Source organism: Platichthys flesus, chromosome 18, assembly GCF_949316205.1.
Source record: "Platichthys flesus chromosome 18, fPlaFle2.1, whole genome shotgun sequence".
Taxonomy (NCBI): Eukaryota; Metazoa; Chordata; class Actinopteri; order Pleuronectiformes; family Pleuronectidae; genus Platichthys; species Platichthys flesus.
Window position 1 is genome coordinate 18,517,250 of NC_084962.1, and position 19,603 is coordinate 18,536,852.

The window sequence follows — 19,603 nt, forward strand, 5'->3', positions numbered from 1 at the left end:
CACAAGTTGAATTTGTTTTCACTGTAAACAAATCAATCAGCTGCATCAGTTCTGATGAATACCTTGTTTACAACACTGTAAAATGTTGTTGTACGCAGATCCTGCTTATAGTCATTTTAAAGAGTTAAAGTAATGTGCAGTATTTGTATTAAAGATTTAATTTATTGTTTACAACTTTGATTTATGACATTCATTATGAAAAGCTTTAATTGCTTTTAATTTTACTTTAGGAGCTTTATTAAACATCTATATACTGCCTAGAAAATCTACTTACACTATTACTTTCATTCAAGTACAAGAATTCAGGACTTTTCTTGAGTAGTTTTTACACACTGGTTTTTCTACTTTCCAGTAAAGCATCTGAATCTTTCTCCCACCTCTGACAGAGATTCCAGGATCATGGTGAAGAAGAATCTCACGTTAAGAATACCCTACCTATTTTAGGCCTCTAACCCACTACTTTAAAAACATCCAACCATTCTAGGAATGTAATTAATCTGAGGGTAGAACAATAACAGGCAGCAGTCTGAAAAAATAAATCCCACACATATTTCCATCCAAACGTGATCTCAGTAATCCGGTGGAAGCTTTTTTTTTCATTTTCCTGTGAGCCAGTGTTTTTCAGTCCTAACCCAGTTTCTATAAATAAATACCCCCCCCCCAGCCTGGTCATACACTAAAAACACCAGTTTTTCCTCCTCAATGTTAAGTCTTTAAAAAACGTCCCCCCTGATTTAGTGTCCTTGTTAGTGTGGATGAGCAGTTCTCACTTTTCCATGAGCTCCCCGCAGAGGTCGTGACTCAGTGGATGTGCGTTTGTGTGAGGGTGTGTGTGTGTGTGTGTGTGTGTGTATATACAAGGGGGGGGGGGGTAAACTATAGACTGAATAAAGCACACTGAGGTTTTCTGTGTGTCTGTGACCTCACTGACTGCTATAAATAACCCCCACCTCTTATGTGCCCTCTCTCTCACACACACACACACACACACACACACACACACACACACACACACACACAGTTATGACCCTGTGTGGTGGAGATCTTTTTCTTCTCAGAGGTCAAACTGAGTTTAACCTTCTCTACTAGAAACTAACTGCAGGAATCAAGCAGAGGTCTGTTTGATCTGACAATTGAAATAAGCAATTAACTCTGAATCAATATAGCGTCCACAACTTGGATTTGCTCATATATATATATATAACTTATTATGATATAGAAGAATGATTTTCACATTTCAGAACCTGTAATGAGAAGTTTTTTTGCCCTTTTTGCTCGTTAAAGGAAATTATCACAAACATTTTCTCTCGATGGACTAATTGATTGATTGATAGGTGATCGACATCTCTTTAGGGGAATTATCTATAAATAAAAATAGTTATTCAGATCTGAGGGGAGCAAATTCAACTAAAATCATCACCAATATTATACAACACAAATTAAATACATGTTTCTATCAAAGTAAGCTCCACAGAGACTTTTCTTTTACACTGATTCCACACTTCATACCGAGATGTATCCTCTTGTTCATCAGCAGCTGCTTCAAAGTTTTCTGTGTCGATTATATTTGCTTCTTTTCTTTTCTGTATATGTTTGACAGAAGACCTGGTCCACAGCAGCTGGAGCGCACGTCTCAACTTGTTCCCACAGACCTCGGCTTCACCTGTCGGGAAAACCTGAGCAGGAAGATCAAAGGAAAACGAACCAGCAGAGCAAGAAAGTCGGTGAAAGTGTCTGTGGAGTCACGTGACTCAGGTAGAACATGACAAGGAGACAACTGAGGCTTGTTTCAGTCCAGAATCCCAGAACTTTTTGTACTTTTCTCAGATCTTACATTCTTAACTCTGGAAACTGTAGCGTCAGAGTTTTTTAAAAGTGCCTTGAACCCTGAGATGAGACAGATGTGACAGAAAGTTTCCTCCAGGCTGAAAACTGCTGACATCAAACACACGGAAACAGGAAGGTTATCTAAACATCAGTTATTACTCATTGGGTTAGACACATTCCGTATATATTTGTAGTCTTTGCATTTGTAGCCGGTTTGTATCGTTAAACTTGAACGTAGCGCTAGTTATCGTTTTGTGTCTCTTCAGTCATGTGTCTATTTGTTTTCTTTCTTTGTAGCCATTTTGTGTCTTTTTTCCATTTTCCACTTCCTCTTTCGGGTTATTGGCCCAGCCCGGTGGCACTAGCCATCTACGGTGCACTAGCGCCTTATTACCCCGTGTGCTAACTACGAAAACAAATCGTACACAGCCTCTTGTAAACCGCATCAGCCGAATACGGAATGAGACGGTCTGTACTTCCTGTTGCGTCACCAGCTTGTCCCGCCGTTACTGCCAATGTCTAGCGACCAAGCTAGGGACGAAAACGTAGTAAAGCGTTTTTTTTTGTGCACCACTATTTTGTCACGCATGTGCAATGAATCATGGATACGTTGGGCCGAGAACTGGAAGGACACATTTGAAGGAGCCTTCTCTTTGTGACGAAGGATGCATCCTCTTGAATTAGGACGCAGCTCGTGTCTCCTACCTGACTCCAACCTCTACACCTGTTTGTGTGCGTGTGTGTGCGCGCGTGAGTGACATTTTTAGAATGTAGACACTAGGACCCGGCGGAAACTTTTCGGTGTGGTGCGGCAGAGCCTCTGCGGTTAGAGAGAGAGAGAGAGAGAGAGAGTGTGAGATAGTTAGATAGAGAGAGAGAGAGAGTGTGTGTGTGTGAGATAGTTAGAGAGATAGAGAGAGAGAGAGAGTGAGAGAGAGAGAGAGAGAGAGAGCGAGAGACAGAGAGAGAGAGAGCGAGAGACAGAGAGAGAGAGAGAGAGAAAAAGCGAGAGAGAGTTAGACACTGAACGGGAGGAGAGCGAGAGAGAGTGAGTGTGAGAGAGAGAGATAGAGATAGAGAGAGAGAGGTCGAGACTGAACGGGAGGAGCGAGAGAGAGAGAGGCGGGGGAGCGCGAGCCAGCAGCGGAGAGAGAGAGAGAGAGAGAGAGAGAGTGTGTGCGAAAGAGAGAGAGAGGTCGAGACTGAACGGGAGGAAAGAGAGAGAGAGAGAGAGAGAGAACCACCGTCAGGCTCCGGGAGGCAGAGCGACGGAAGACACGGTAAATATAAACATCACATTCAGGCTCGTGCACGCTCCCGTTACCGCCGTTAAGTTCACTCCTGGAGTCATCGCTCGCGCGCTCCGCGGGCTCCGTGTCGGCGGATGATGTGCGCGTGAGGACGGAGCGGTGAACTTGGGGACCTGGGTTTTTTACCGGAGGCGGAGGAAAGAAAACGAACCACCGGGCCGCACGCACGGTGTGTAGCGGGATTGTGTTGCACGTTATCCGGTGGACAGGAGACGGTTCTCCCCCCCACACCCCCCCCACCCCTCTGCACCGGCAGGTAACGTTAAACCGGAGCGCGCGCAGTCACCTCCGACCACCAGATGCAGACACATCAGCGCGCGGAGCCGAGCTGGCGGGAGCGCGCCTGCCCGGGGTTAACGGGTGCGTTCGGTCTGAAACGCGCCCCCGTGTGTGTGTGTGTGTGTGTGTTTATTACCGGACACACTGCAGCTTATCGTCGGTACACACACCGACACGTGTCTCGCACCGGCGGCCCGCCCCGCACACACACACCGGGATTACTGTCCGGTCGCCCGGAGGCCGTCCGGTAAAGGCCGCGTGAGGTCGCTCCCTGTATTATCGTTATGCTGCGCTCCGTTAAGGCAGCACGAGGGGGACGCTACTTCCGGTTTGCTATTTGAAAAATAAAAGCCTCACCCACCGACGCTAGGCCGAGCAGATTGTTATTGTTGAATAGATCAGCAGGTATAGTCACCTGTCAATCAATCAGACGCATTTGATCTTTAAAGCCCACATGCACATATCACACTTTGTGTTATAGATCTTAACAAGGTGGAACACCCTCTGTTCTAAACCCTGAAAAAGAGTAAAACTACCATAAAAAAACATATAAACATGTGCTCAGCAGATTCTACAGATCCTCATCACAAGCTGCACGACTGTTCCCACACTGGAAGTAACTCCCTCTAACGAGTGGGGGGGGAGAAATGATCGAAACAGACAATTAAGAACGATGCAATTTGAACTAGAACAATGGACGGGAGGTATAAGTATGTGAACATCATTCTGAAACTGCAGATGTTGATGACCTGTGTTGGCTGACGTGCAGGTTTCTGCAGGATGAGATGTCAGTTGTGTATCCAACGTGTTGTTTGCTTTATATTAACATGAGTCACTGATTCAGCTCAGGTTGATTTGAGCGTCGTGCTCTTCTGTGTTGATTGACAGCTTCTAACCCTGTTTTTAATTGGTCTTCTGTTTACGTGTTGCTTTCGTGTAAATTGGTTGTTTGTTAAAACGTTAATATATATATATTTAAAGCCTGTACCTGTGTTATATATATATATATATATATATATATATACATGTTGTCTTGCTCCATCTCTTACTTGGAATCAATGTGTTGACAATGAAACATTTAACTGCAATGAACGTGTTTTTGAAAAATAGGCCTCGCAGTACCCTGAGCAAGGCTGAATCTTTGGATTACTCTTTGTTGTACTAGTTGATATACTCGTTATTATAGTTATTGTTATACTAGTTGTTGTACTCGTTGTTATGCTCATTGTTATACTAGTTGCTGTTATACTAGTTGTTTACTAGTTACTGTTATACTTGTTGCTGTTATGCTAGTTGTTATACCAGTTGTTATACTAGTTGTCATACAAGTTGCAGGTATACTAGTTGCTGTTACACTAGTTTTTGTACTAGTTGTTATATCAGTTGCAGTTATACTAGTTTTTATACTAGCTGCTGTTATACTTGTTGTTATACTAGTTGTTGTTATACTAGTTGCTGTTATTCTAGTTGCTATACTAGTTGTTATACTAGTTGTTATAATAGTTGTTATAATAGTTGTTATACTAGTTGCTGATACACTTTTTGTTATACTAGTTGTTGTTATACTAGTTGCTGTTATACATGTTGTTATACTAGTTGCTATACTAGTTGCTGTTATACTAGTTGTTATACTAGTTGCTGTTATACTAGTTGTAATACTAGTTGCTCTTATACTAGTGGTTACACTAGTTGCCGTTATACTAGTTGCTGTTATACTAGTTGCTGTTATACTTGTTGCTATACTAGTTGCTGTTATACTAGTTGTTATACTAGTTGCTGTTATACTAGTTGTTATACTAGTTGCTCTTATACTAGTGGTTACACTAGTTGCCGTTATACTAGTTGCTGTTATACTTGTTGTTATACTAGTTGTTATACTAGTTGCTCTTATACTAGTATTTCACTAGTTGCTGTTATAGTTGCTGTTATAAGAGTTGCTATACTAGTTGTTATACTAGTTGTTATACTAGTTGCTGATACACTTTTTGTTATACTAGTTGTTGTTATACTAATTGCTGTTATACTTGTTGTTATACTAGTTGTTATACTAATTGCTCTTATACTAGTGGTTACACTAGTTGCTGTTATACTAGTTGCTGTTATACTAGTTGTTATACTAGTTGCTGATACACCTTTTGTTATACTAGTTGTTGTTATACTAGTTGCTGTTATACTAGTTGTTATACTAGTTGTTATACTAGTTGCTGTTATACTAGTTGTTATACTAGTAGCTGTTAAACTTCACCTATTCCCAAACCTTAATGTGTTTGATTTGTGGTCACAAAAGATACAATCATGGTATTTTTGGTAAAATATGATTCCGACAATGAATTGATTATTAAATAGTTGTATGTTAATGTCAATCAACTAATTAACTAATTAATTAACTCGTTTTTGAGTTCCATTAAATATGGATTTAGTTAGTCAGGCTTAGTTAGGTTAGCAACATAAAGATTTCAGAAAAATGTGTTGAGGGTTGTTGGACTCATGACCTCATATGACCTTAGGATTTCTAAAATCCTGTAATGACCTATATCATATTTTTATGAATGATCATTTAAAATAAAGTTAAAAAGTCGATAAAACAGTTAAATATATGCTTTAAATGCCTTTAACATGATTTTCTTTATGCTCAAGTACAAAAGACACGTTGATCTGCCATGGCTACTTTTTTTTAGAGCTACTCGAGTTTAACAAATAAAACAGCAAAGGAAGTGATTCAGTGTGTGCTTTTATTGTGAAGACTAATGGCCTCCTTCCATTTGTTGTCTACGTGTGACTCTCTCCACCTTCACACACCTTTCAAGCTTTTCCAATGCGCAACCATTTCCCCTCCCACCAGTTCAGGCTTCTGGGCCTTTAACTGTGTTCTAATTTAAACCACTGCTGGCATGACGACTGGAACAATTTAAATGTCTGTATGTAGACCTGCTATAGGTGTGTGTGTCTGTGTCTTTGTGTGTGTGTGCATGTGTGTGTGTGTGACCTACATATGCAGAACTTGGAGGAGTTGCTTGGCCTGGTGCCTGCAGCTCGTGCAAGGAGCCCTCAGGGGTGGAGGGCTGGATACTGTACACCCATTTCTGCAAAGTTTCCACCCCGGCCTTTCCGCTGGTAACACTGGCCCCGGCCGCCTGTTTGTCTTTTACAGTAGGTGATGTAAGGCCACAGCGTGAGGAGTGACATACTGTACAATGGCTCCCGAGCAAAGAGCCAGACACTGTGGCTGCAGTGGTAATGTGCTTTAAAACCCCAAATCCAGTTTACAAACACGTTTAACCCTCCTTTGTCCTCAGCTTGTGACCAGTAACTGAAACCAGTAGACAAAGAGGAGGATGCTCACGAAGACGGAAATAAGTGAAGCCAGTTTTATTTGAATGGAGAAAAAGGAGAAGCTCTTGAAAATGGCGGGGGGGGGGGGGGGGGGGGGGGGGAGTCCATTCATCTCATGAAGGACGTCACAGATGAAGATAGATAAATAGATTTCACAGTTTAACGTGGTGGTGGATCCTGATAGTGATGGTGGTGGTGGTGGTTCCCTAGCAGATGAGGAGCCCCGAGTGAAGATCAGGGTCATAGAGGTCAACTCTAATGTGTTTCCCCCCCCCCCCCCCCCCCCCGTCAATGTCTATAAAACATAAAAGTTACACGTGTGACAGGAAACCAAAATCATATTTCAGCAATGATTTTGTACCTTCAGCGTGAACGCAGCCATTTTGTCTAATGAAATGGTTACAGACCATCAATCACTGTGGGACAGCCGTGTTGAAAGCTACCCTGATTCCAGCAGATTTCCTTTGAGGACACCTGCATGTGTGTGTGTGTGTGTGTATGTGTGTTAGTGTGTGAATGTGGACCACTTCCTGCTTTAACCGGTTACTGTTCAGCGATGAAATGTATGTGCAGCAACTATGCATCCATCATCTGTAGATCATAGACACACCTGTTTTACTCTGGGGCTTATTGTGTGCGTGTGTGTGTGTTTGTGTGTGTTTGTGTGTGTGTTAATGGGTCGATAGGAAGAAGGATATCTGAACCACACACTTAAAAATGATTTCTTGACAAGTGTCCTCCTACTGTATGTCCACTCACGTCCCGCCCTGTGTTGTGTGTTTGATCTCCAGGGAGCGAGGGGGAGGACCGAGCGACTCACGGACTGAATGAAGCTGCACCTGGTGCTTCTGAGGGCATCTCCCATGTTTTGATTCATTCCACTTATTTTTTTTTTCTTCACTTCCTGAACTCGTTTGCCATGCCGTCCAATAGTCCGGCCGCCACGGAGACGCCACAGACGCCAGCGAAGGACACCGTGGTCGATGTGGTGAGAGTGGGATCATTACTTTTATATATTATCACATGTAAATACTGTCCAATGATTTCAATCAGTTTAATGGTGGCCAGTTTTCTTTTGCATCAAATACTCACTATATCGTATCTGTAGATTTAACATTAACGTTTGTACTTAAGTCACGTAGTAGTACTTCAAAATGTCTCTGCAGCACTTTTAAACTTCCACCCTCAACTCTCTGCACCACAACTTCTACTGCACTGCCACTGTTGTAGTTATTGTTATTGTTGCTGCCTCTATAATCATACGCGGGGAGATTCTACTACTGTTATTTGTGCAGCCTCAGATATTATTACAGCTTTCATCACCACCACCATCACTACTTTGGCTTCTGAGCACGAAGTGCATGAGCTGTTTTTAGCCAATGCTCACAGAAAATCTGGCAAGTCAGAGCGTGCGTGTCTGTGTGTGTGTGTGTGTGTGTGTGTGTGTGTGTGTATGTGTGTGTAATAATTAAACCTACAGTTATTTATTTACATTACCTACAGGCCTCTCTGCATTCCACACTCCACACCGCCACATACAGTCGAGTGCAGGAGTCTGGAGTCTCAAACTGTTTTCGGGGGCTGTTGTTTTTTGAAATACCCATGTACACACACACACACACACACACACATGCTACCACACAGTCAGACACACACGCGGGTGAAAAATGGCCCTTTTCATATGCCCCCCCCCCCCCAGAGCCCAGGGCAGCAGCAGCCGTTGTTAATCTGCGAGAGGTTTGAAGTTCATTCTATAGTGCAGCTATATAAAGACCCGTCTTACTCACTTACTTCCACATTCACAGAGTGGCAACGAGCCAACGAGGACAAAGTTTCCCGTATAAGAGTTCGCTGGGTCTCTTTAACTCAAGAGACTTAACTCTCTCTCTCTCTCTCTCTCTCTCTCTCTCTCTCTCTCTCGCTCTCGCTCGCTGTGTGTCTCAGAGAGTCAAGTAAAAGCCCAGAGAGAGAAATCAGAGTGAGTCACTGTGTTTGGGAGGTTTTAACTGTGGGGGGGGGGGACTGAGGTGTGGGAGGTTTGATTTATTCCAGTTATAAATGATTGCACCTGACAGAAGCTACTGGTTAAAGTGATGAAGATAAACAAACATCTCTGCCTCTGTCTCTGGAGAAGCTGTTTAGTCTCATTCAATCAACTCAATCAAAGCAATATCTGATTCTCTGTGTCTTTAGCTAAAGAGGGTTTTGACTGTTGATGCAGAAATATATATCAACGAGTCTCTGAGACATATAAAGGAATTCAATTACTTTCTATGACTTTCTATTTGTTCTTAGGACGTTAAAGGATCAGAGTCGTTAACAGCTCATCATGTGCTCTCTCTCTATTCTGATCTGTTTTGTTTCTATAAACAGATTCTACGTGTGAATGTGCAGAATCTGTTCTCGAGTAGAAAAGATGTTGGGGTTCTTCTGGGTTCCGTTTTCTAGTTTGACCAATCAGATTTGAGAAGGCCTTGTTTGCATTGATATGCAAGGAGCTGTTAATCAGCCCAAATGTTGTCAGGACCTAAAACTCCCACCACAAGTATCAGCTTTGGTGATTTGTGCAGAGAAACTTTACATTTGATTTGTCGGACTTGAACTTGGTCACTGGGAACGGAGTCTTGGCCCAGATATCCAGTATATGGATCCAATCCAGAAGCTTCAAAATACTCGCTGTTGCCCCCAGAGGGGAAATTCAGACGATAGCCAATGGGCTGTGGAGAATGTCTTCTGTTTGACCCGACCAGACATTGGATCAGGTCTGTATGTGTGTCTTCGATAAGTAGCATGCACATGTTGGGGGCTGGGCAGGTTCTCCATGTGTCCTTTTTCATAGAAATGGACATGATGTTGGATTGTGGGTTGAAGAAAGTAGGTAGAAGTCCACCCACTGTTTGAAAGAAGCTTCTAAACAACACAAAAAACCTCTATTGTCAACACCTGGGGGGGGGGGGGGGGGGGGGTTCCCTTGCTTCTATTTCCACCCACAACCACCACTTTGCAACCATTGCAAGTTGATTGAGTCTTTCAGATAGTGTGGGACCATGTAAATAACCAGGATGCTAAGTTGGGGTCTAAACTTCAGTCTGTTGGTGGTTTTCTGTGTGTAAATATAAAAATTGTGTAACACAGTATTGACATCCTCTGAATTACAGATGTTTTTAAAGTCAGTGTTGAAGGAGGAATCTCCGTTAACGAGTCTTGTCCTTTTTTATATTGACATATTAATCAACCAATCATCAGGCGAGGGAAATGAATCAGAGTGAAATTGAGAAAGAAAAGCAGCAGAGGAGAGGAAACGTGAAAAGGGGGAAAGAGAGAGAGGTAGAAAGAGAGGGAGGACGAGGGGGAGACAGAAAGAGGACGAGCTGTCTCTCCACTGTCCGTCCGCCTGGTTTCAGTCTGGTAACTTAGCAACTGGAGCAGCCCAAAATAACCTGCCGGGAGACGGAAATAGACCAAAGACACTCGGACAGATTGACTAGTGTGTGTGTCTGTGTGTGTGTGTGTGTGTGTGTGTTTGTGCAAGAGACGTATTCCTGAAAGGATTTGGTTGTGTGTTTTTTTTTTCCGCCGTGCTGCTTTATGTTCTTGTTTCATACTCTCGGCTCATGTTGTGTTGTGTATAAAACGTGTGCGGGTCTGTGAGTGAGTGTGTGTCGTGACACCGGCATATGGCCATTACCCCCCCCCCCCCCCCTCGTTCTAGCTTGTTGCTAGGCTGATCGTCAGGGAAGTGACATCAGGAGCTGTACTCGGCACACCGGCCCCGTCGGAGACAGTTGCTGAGCAGTTTCTGCTCCTCAGCGACCGCTCGGCAACATTAGAGGAGACACTCGGAATCAAACCGCCGGGATTACACTACAGCTGGAGACAGTCTATGAGAGAGGGAGAGGATTCATTATTAGTATCAGTAGTAAATCCAGAACCCAGCACCAGTGACATGAGGAGTTTGATCTCTCTGATGCTTCTCACTGGTTTTGATTGTGTACATCACTTACCACTGGTCACACTTTGAATCCCAGTTTCACAAACCTCTGATTAAAACCAATATTTACTGGGACTGGTGAGTTTACATCTGTTTGCTTCACTTCAGCGTAACAAGAGTTTAAAGGTTCGGTCCTTGTTCCAGTGATTTTCATTTCTGCCCCGAGGCCGGGACGCATATTTAAACACTCAAACATGAAAGATATGAAAATCACTGCGGACGGCAAATTCCTGCCTCCGGGGCTAAAACACGACACTGCTCTCAAAGCACCGGGCGGCGATATGGTTCATGGGGAAGCCACATGAAGGTTTGCATTGTTAAAGAAAAGACACAACAGGTGTTCCTCTCGAGTCCAATAAAAGTTCTGCACAGACCCGAGACTCAGAAAGTAAAAAGTTTGCCCGGAGCAGATGTAGAAATGTAAAGTGTGAATGGACACGAGTGAGAGTCGGGAGGTTTACAGCTCTGTTTAAAAAGAGATAGTCACACCTGATCCACTCGGGCTTCTCCTCCCTTCAAGCCACTGTCCCTGCAACATAGTCCCTCTCTTCACCCCCATTCATTATTTATGATGTTATTAAAATCAAGGAAACAGCTTCTAGCATCAGGCAAAGAGGCAAAGAGGCAAAGCGGCAAATTCAAGTCCAAGTCCTACAGGTTGTGTTTGAGTCCTACAAAAGAAAATGTGTTAATTAGAAACACAGACCCTTCGATCAATCATAATATATTAAAGGTTTTGGGCCTGGGAAAGAGATGAGATCCTCCCACTTCATTAAACTAAAGTTCAAGTGAAGTCACAACAAGTCAAATTAAATCAAATTGAAACACACAGGAAGAAATGTCAGCACATTTTTGTTTGAGCTGAATTAATCGGTTAATTCCTGTGGTTAGAAGGATCTCAATTGTGTTTCTCATTGATTTTTAACTTACGAACGCACACAAAGACACACACACACACTATGCAGTTAAAACACAGGTGCTGAGCTCTACTGTACCGCTCTGTCTCTGCCGTGAGCCGAGCTGAGGAAGCTGTTTCAAAAGGCCGAGGTGAATTAGTTCAGATCCAGAGCTGCAGAGAAGCATTATGTTCTCAAAGCTTCTGACAAGTTTCTCAAACACTTCAGATGAATTGTTCAAGTTTCGCACAGAGACGTGTTGTGTGTCCGTGTGCTCACATGAATCCAGTGCCGCTCTGGTCCAACCAGTGCGTGTTGTCTAAACACAGATGGATTACACGTCTGTAAACAGGTCATTTACTGGTTACCCCCCCACCAGGGAGGGTATCAGCAGGGAAACTCCTGGAGGGATTTACCACAGAACGTGGTGGAAGGTCGGGTCCGGCTCCGGGAATGAGCCCTTACAGTTCTGCTATGGATCCAGATCAAGGGACAGATCCACGATTTGTTTTTCTTATCGTGAGATTTGGGTTGTTTTTCAACATGTTCGTTGAATGCTCCGGGAATAATTCATGAATCTTAATGAAAACAATCAGGGATGTTAAGAGGACTGATATTTATGAGTGTGCACGATTTTGTGCACACTCATGAACATCCGAAATCTGGATCTAGTGAGTTTAAACGTGGCTGTTTGGGCTTGTCAGACTCGGAGTATGTTGAGTGCCATCGTAGGTTTTCTTTATTTACCCATGTACTTTTAATAAATTCACTTTTAAAATTGTATTTTTTGAATTTATCTTCAGTTTCAGCTTCTTCTCCTTTCACAAAAAAGCCTTGAAACCCTGTTCATGGGGTTTTTCCTCAATGAGCTGCCACCCTCTATTCAGTTGATGCTGTTTCTTCACCACACTGCCTGTGATCACAGCCGCCAGCTGACATCCATCATTACTTCATACAGTCGTTTCGAATGCCTCAGTGTTTGATGTGGCCTCTCTGTACTTTGCTCCAGTGTGAAGATGGAGCGGACCAGGACAGTCCGGAGGAGGGGACGCCGGCGAGCCCCCGCACCAAGCGCAGAGTGGGCCGCCCTGGAAGGAAACGCAAGCAGCTGCTTCCTGTGAGTGCTGTAATTACACCCTGTGATTTCAATGCTTCAAAACCACCTCAGACGTTTTCATCGATCTGTTCATCCTCCTGCTTCCACCCTCTAACCTGGAGAGACCTGTTGAACATGCACGTACTCACTCCACGTTAACTCACAGCTATGCAGCGTGTCACAGAGGACTCAGGTCACTCTCTCTACATTAACTAATCATCACTGTCGAGTGCGTTTGACAGAAGACGAGATGGAACACGTTCCTCCTCGCAGCAGCTCCGTTTGCTTTCTGTTCTTCTGCTGAGTGACATGGAGACTTTGTTTGAAACCAGCTCTTGTGCGTTCGCTCCCCTCAGACATGTAGCGTTGGTTTCACTTCCTCATGGTTTCCAGCCTCATCATCATTTTCACTGCTCAGCCCCCACATGTTCAGACGCGAGCTGTAATCACGGACGTGAGGTCATCTTTAGCACTTAATCAGAATACGTGTTCTGGGTTAATAACAAGAGGAGTATTAATCAAATCCTTCAGGTTGGACTGGATTTCTCTTCTGGAGATAACTGTGGGCCTCAACCTCACACCTCACTCACTTAGTCAGCTCAAGAGGAAGAGGGGGGAGAAATGATGACATTAGAGCACAGACACACTCTTTAGAGATGTACACACGTTGTTTTACTATCCAAACACACACCTCTACGCAATCTCAGAGCTGTCATACAGCGATACTGTCAACACGGAACTCTGGTTATAGCAACATTTGATCACAGGATAGATTAAATAAACTCTGTGGTAATTCAAATCCACACATCTGCTCATACTGGATATCTATACTGCATATTTGCATGTGTTTGTGCAAACATAAAACGTGTACATTACTCCAGTTAAGCTGTAGTTTTTTAACTTGGGTACTTGTACGTACACAAAGAGGCAATGTCACTGTACTACCCTAATGTAGGTTTGACCGGGGGATTCGAACTGGCAACCTTCCAATCACCTTGAGGCTGGCAGAAATAATCTGTGCTGCATTATTGCTGTAATGACTTTGTGCTGTGCAGTTCTCCACTCTGACACACTTCAGGTCTTTGGCATCTTTAGTTCCCTCTTCATTCATCCTCTTAGTGCTCACAGTGTGTGTGTGTGTGTGTGTGTGTGTGCTTGTGTGTCTCAGTGTGTGCGTGTGTGTTTGTGTGTGTGTGTCCTTTTGTACTGAATGAACTCTGCGGCAGAATCAGCAAGTCAATATAGCTGATCAAACAAGACCTGTGTTTATGTGTCTGTGTGTGTTTGTGTGTGTGTGTGTGTGTGTGTGTGTGTGTGTGTGTGTGTGTGTGTGTGTGTGTGTCTATTTGTGTGTGTGTGTGTGTACACTAAAGAGCAGGGCTGGTCTTGCTTTTATGTCTTGACATTAGTAGGACTAGTAGTATAACAATAATTGTTTTATCAGTGTTAGTAGTTCTTATCACAGTGTTGTATGAACACGTTTTCTATGATCGATTAATGATGGTCTTAAGCATGAAATGTACACACACACACACACACACACACACACACACACGTCGTGGAGTCTATCCAGGAATAGAGCTATTGTGTGGAGCTCAGGGTGGAGCCGTCAGTGGCACTAACCATAAAGAGCAGAGAGGGATGGAGCCTCACTCTGTCCTCCTCTGTCTCCTTCACTTGTCTCCTTCACTTGTCTCCTTCACTCACCTCTATTACAAACACACACAGTAATGAAGAATGTTTCACGGATGATTACACCAGCGACACGGTACTTAGCTGTTTTCGGAGCTGCCATTCTCTTCCTGCTCCTTTCACGCTTTAGATTTTTTGGCTGCTCCTCAGTTTTCTTTGGCGCCCGCTCACTCGGCACTCAAACTTCAGATAGGTGTCGGACTCGTCGTCTTTCCTTCCTCCTTCGTTTCTCCTTCGCTTGCTGCCACTGGCACCATGTGTGAAGGCAGCTGGGGTTTCTGCATGTGTGTGTGTGTGTGTGTGTGAGTGAGTGTGTGCGTGAGTGTGTGTGTGCTTGTGGCTTTTTAAGACTTCAGAGTAGTTTGAAGTACAGTAGGATTAAAGAGACTATAATAGTACAACATTTACACACTGTTACATCACCAGTTGTGATGATGTCTGTTATAAACAGTGAACCCATTCATGCACAAAATAAAAACTAGATTTTATCTTGACAAAGGCTCAAACTAAACAATCGAGGTCCTCACTTGTGCCCTGAAGTGTCCAGAGTTTTTTTTTTGACGCAGCTCACTCAGGTTTGTTTTGGCATTTTTTTCCATATTCGCGCCAAAACCTCAAAGGTCCCTGAGAGATTCTGGGAACATTGTGGTTGTGTTCGCAATGTTTGGCAGAAAGTTTCATGAGCTGTGAAAAAAAAAATGACTTTCTCGGGCCAAAAATAATACAACACTGCAAAAAGTAGCTGAGCTTGTGTTTACCTGCTGCTTTGGTTCATTGAAATGTTGTTTGTCACGTTTTTTTAAATTGTTGCAGTAGCTGTTGCAGTAATACTTGCAGCAGAAGAAGTAGTTCTAGTAGTAGTATTGGTATTAGAAGTAGCAAACTCAGACTACTGTCAAGACTTTTATTGAATCTCTACATTAATCTGTGTTTACATTCATCAGATTTAACTGATAATCTGTCATAAAAGTTATTATATTTTTGTTTAAAAGATGTCAAATGTTCACATGTAAATTCCTCTATACGCAGCTTATGGATCCTAATTGGACAATCCCTGTTTTAACTCACAGCAGATGTGCGACAAAGTAGAAATAGTCGTGTGTTACACTGACTGACATGTGTTTCTGTTGTATAGTCTGAAGCCAATAGCTGTGAAACAACACAAACTTGTCAGGTGTTTCCTTTGTTTTTGCTTTTGACAAACAAATCATTTGTTAGATTAGTTTTTAAAAGTTCAGTTAATCTAGCAACTAGGGATAGCTCCTCTCGCCAGTGTCTCCGCAGCAGCTATCTCTAGTGTTGGCTAGAAAAACTGAAGCGAGAAAAAGTAAAATTCATAAGAAAACAGATGAAAAGGGTTGAGCTGGAAGATGAAAGACATTTAGATAATTAACGTTGCGAGATTTATTTGATGCTAAACACAATCTGGATTGAAACTCACAGCTATTCCACGCGAAAGGTCAGAAGTATGATGATGCACATGTTTCTGCACATATGTTACTTCCATGTGTCTCACGCTGGTATTGGAAATAGCATTTTGGATAATAATTAACTAAGTTACTCAACATTCTCATCTATAAATAGACGATTATGAGTTTTTTTACTATTGTTTTATTGTTTGCTACTTCCTGTTCCCTGACCCGGCCTCCTCCTGGGTATAATCACATTTTTTCATCCCACTTATAAAATCCTAAGAAACCCGTTCAGGTCAGAGTTCAGCCGCTCAGTTGAGTCGGGTACTTTCCACGCCGCCTGTCACTCCAGGTCCAGGCTGGACGTTGAGATAAGAGGAAGTGCAGGTCAGCGAGGAGGCCACAGAGACCAACAGTGAAAATACGTAGGAGTTAGATTCTGTGTTTGAGTTAATGCTGATCTCAGGTCATCGGCGCCTAAAGGGTTGAATAGTTCCCTGTCTTAAAATCCACGCCGTTCGACATTAAAGCTGCATTAAGTCATATTTTTGTTAGTGACACTAAAACAGCCTCAAATACACACACCTGCTCTCAGAGGGGGAAGTGTTCAACTGGCTCACACAGGCTGTTTGTACACTTCCTGTCTATCGCTGAATGCCGGAGAGGCTGAAGTGGCCGAAGAGCGTCGAACATGTAGCAATCAAAAGACGTCCAGACGCACTTTCTCACGAGTCTGTGGACTGAGTTGAACTTTACATTCGACCATGTGGCCAAAAAGATGACTGCGAGTCCAGGTTCCTCTGTTTCTGCTGAATGTGTAAGTAGTGAGTTGTTTGCCTAAAAGTTAGAAGTAGATGCAGATGTAGTGAGAACTAATAGTTAATAAAAACTATGCCTTAATGCAGCTTTAGTTTCATTTTGGGGTTAAGACGTTTAATGTTAAGCTCATGTGTTCTCGTCGAGGGCACATGAACATGTTACGTGTGCACGTGATAGATTCTGCTGCACTTATTTATTTTTAATTTGATTTATTTCATGATTTGTTTTAAAATAATCCATGTAAGCTAATTTATGTCAGTTAATAAGTGTCATGCATTTGTATTTTTCTAGGTACGCGCTTGAATTTTTTGTTGCATAGTTGAATTTAGTGTATTTGTTTAGTCAGAAGTTTTGTGTTTGTCACATGTTTCTGTGTTTAATGGTGTCAGTAAGATAATGTAAACACAAATCTCTATTTTTGTTTTTCCCAAACAAGTCTATTCACTTTTACTTTAGCAGCTCATTCCCTAATATTTTGTCTGTTAATGAGACCTATCAGTGTTAATAACTCTATTCAAACTAAACACTATCTGCTGCTACGTCATTGATCAAACTCTGTATTGTTGAGATCGGAAATGTGCAAGAGATGAAATCCTGCTTGAAGACATGAACTCAAAGCTCACAGCTAACTATCATTATCATTATAATATTCTAATTATTACCAGTGTAATACAATAATACACAGAGTAAAGTTATAATTTATTCCGAATGAGGGTTCTCTCTTCAAACGTTGTTCTTTTGCCCAGAATCCAAACACATTCATTTTACTTTCACGTATTCTCACTTTTGAGAAGCAGGAAGTATTTCACTTTATGTTCCTTAAAAAAAGGTCTGAAACATTAATCCGATGGGGGGGGGGGGGGGGGGGGGGCGGGGGTTGTTCAACCTCAGTCTGCATAGATTCACTCAAGTCTCCCATATAGTCCCAAAGACATCAGATATGGATTAGGGTAAATGAAGAGTCTAATTGGACTGTAGCTTGGATTGTCCCCCGCCCCAGCCCCCCGCCCACAACGTAAGGGATAAGAAGTAGATGATGGACATTAATTCAAAATTCAAAGTTGACGATTACTTTTCTGACGATGACACGATAGATGATAAAAACCCAACTGGCTCTTAGAGCTTGATCCTGCCTAAACTCTCAGAGAAGACACTTTACACATGCTCTTGGTTATCTGCAATTATTTGTTACAACGGCGCACAATGAATGCGTAAATTGTCCACCTCTCATCGAGTGTGTGTGTGTAACCAGTGTGCGGCTGGTGCACTTCAATCTGTCCCGGGGCCGTTGTGAGTCCTCTGCCTTTTGAAGGTCGCCTCACCTGCTCATTACAGCCTCCGGGGGCTCGTGAGTGCTAGCCGCGGTTAGCGTAGCCTTTGAGCTTGACATTCACCCCTTGCTCCTCGCTCTTTAACGACTCATCTATAAAAGGTGTTAGCCTTTCAGCCACAGTCACACATAAAACCCCGGCTGGCCTTTTGAGTGCGGAGGCATGATCAGAGTTAGACGTGGCTGCTGCCGTGGGGCTGATGGATTTTTTTGATTTTCATTTTAAGGGGGTTGGCATCATTTAGCATAAATGTGCTCATTAATCATTATTATCGCTGTTAATGACATCGGTGTTACTCCCCTTCTCATCTCATAAGAGTGTGTGTGTGTGTGTGTGTGTGTGTTAATGGGAGTTGAGGGTGTTTATTAGGCTGATCCTTTGCAGACGGGCTCTGCTGGACGTACCTGCTCTGTGTTGCACTAATAAGAGCAGACTAATAGCTTTGTGCGTGTGCTGCAGCAGCTCTTTGATTGTGTGTGTACATGCACAAGTTTTTATGTGTGTACGGTTAATATGCCTGCTTGCTTTGATGGGTCTAGACGAGGGCAAGCAGCAGATTTCTCAGACCCAGACTGTGTTCCGTCTGTTTCCCAGGAGATGGCGACCTCTGACCCTTGTGCAAATGCCCCCCCAACCCCGCCTGAGGAGCCGGAGGCCTCCCCCTCCCCTCGCAAGAAGCGTGGGCGTCGGAAACTAGACAGAACCAAGAGGAATAAGGGTATATATAGCTTTAATGCAAAGTCATATAATTTCAAATTACATGGCTTTGTTCACATATATACAAAAATTCAAATTTTCAAATAACGATTTCCAGGAAGATATATCTAACATAAGAACTTTCCAATCCTGACATGATGTGTGTTTTCAGAAGCACTTCCTGTCAGTTTACCTGGATAATAAGCTGCTAAACAGCTTCCAGATTGCAGTGTTTGAGGGCATTTGTCTAAAATATGTATGAAAATTATGACTTTACCTCCTCATTGCACCTCTTGTTAAAATGGGCTATTTCCTGTAACTTCTCTTCTCCTGCAGACGAGCCAGACGACAGAAGCTGCGACTCCCCCAAAGAGGTGAGAAGAGCCGTTGTTTTCTTTTAATCTCCTTCCTAAAATGAACCAGCACACATCAGGTCTGACAGTACAGTGCATAATACACTGACACTGTTTGTGTGTCAGTGTGTGCAGGGGGAGAGCGGGAGGCTGCGGAGGAGGCCGGTCCCCCGGGTGACTTTCCAGGCCGGCGACCCGTACTACATCAGCAGGAGACAGAGAGACGAGTGGCTCAGCCGCTGGAAGATAGAGGTGGGAGAGAATCAGGTCTCTGTCTGTGTGCAATGATAAACGGTGACACGGAATGAAAATGAAACGGAAAATCTGCAGGGAAGTATTTTAAGCTTTCGGAACTGAATCTGTAGACGGTGCTCTGTATTATAGAGCAACCAAAGCTCTATATTAAAATCACTCAACCTACTTACTTACTTACTACCTACTTAAGTGTTGTTTGACATCATTTAAAATGCTGTGAGGACATTATTCAATTCATATGTCCTGATTCATATGTCCTGATAAATTGAGAGAGCCGTCTCAGAAATTCCACTTTGAACTTTGTAAAATCGAA

General features: G+C 43.0%; 2 protein-coding genes across 9 annotated transcripts in view; both read left to right on the forward strand.

The window, feature by feature from the left end:
* Positions 1-2,704: 2,704 nt before the first annotated feature.
* Positions 2,705-19,603, forward strand: part of LOC133973350 (DNA (cytosine-5)-methyltransferase 3A-like) — a 37,860-nt gene continuing 20,961 nt past the window's right edge. For 4 of the 8 annotated variants that reach the window (XM_062411128.1, XM_062411132.1, XM_062411133.1 and 1 more), the window contains exons 1-6: positions 2,705-3,107; positions 7,541-7,737; positions 12,646-12,753; positions 18,581-18,704; positions 19,019-19,056; positions 19,162-19,287. In XM_062411128.1, coding sequence (XP_062267112.1) covers positions 7,669-7,737; positions 12,646-12,753; positions 18,581-18,704; positions 19,019-19,056; positions 19,162-19,287 — 465 coding nt within the window. In that variant the 5' untranslated portion in view covers positions 2,705-3,107; positions 7,541-7,668. The other 4 variants (XM_062411134.1, XM_062411135.1, XM_062411129.1 and 1 more) reach the window with 3 other exon arrangements.
* On the forward strand, positions 4,110-5,654 carry LOC133973950 (keratin-associated protein 4-3-like). Its single transcript, XM_062412020.1, has 4 exons — positions 4,110-4,120; positions 5,121-5,194; positions 5,313-5,322; positions 5,564-5,654. Exons 1-4 carry the CDS (start codon positions 4,110-4,112, stop codon positions 5,652-5,654), a joined length of 186 nt encoding a protein of 61 aa, XP_062268004.1.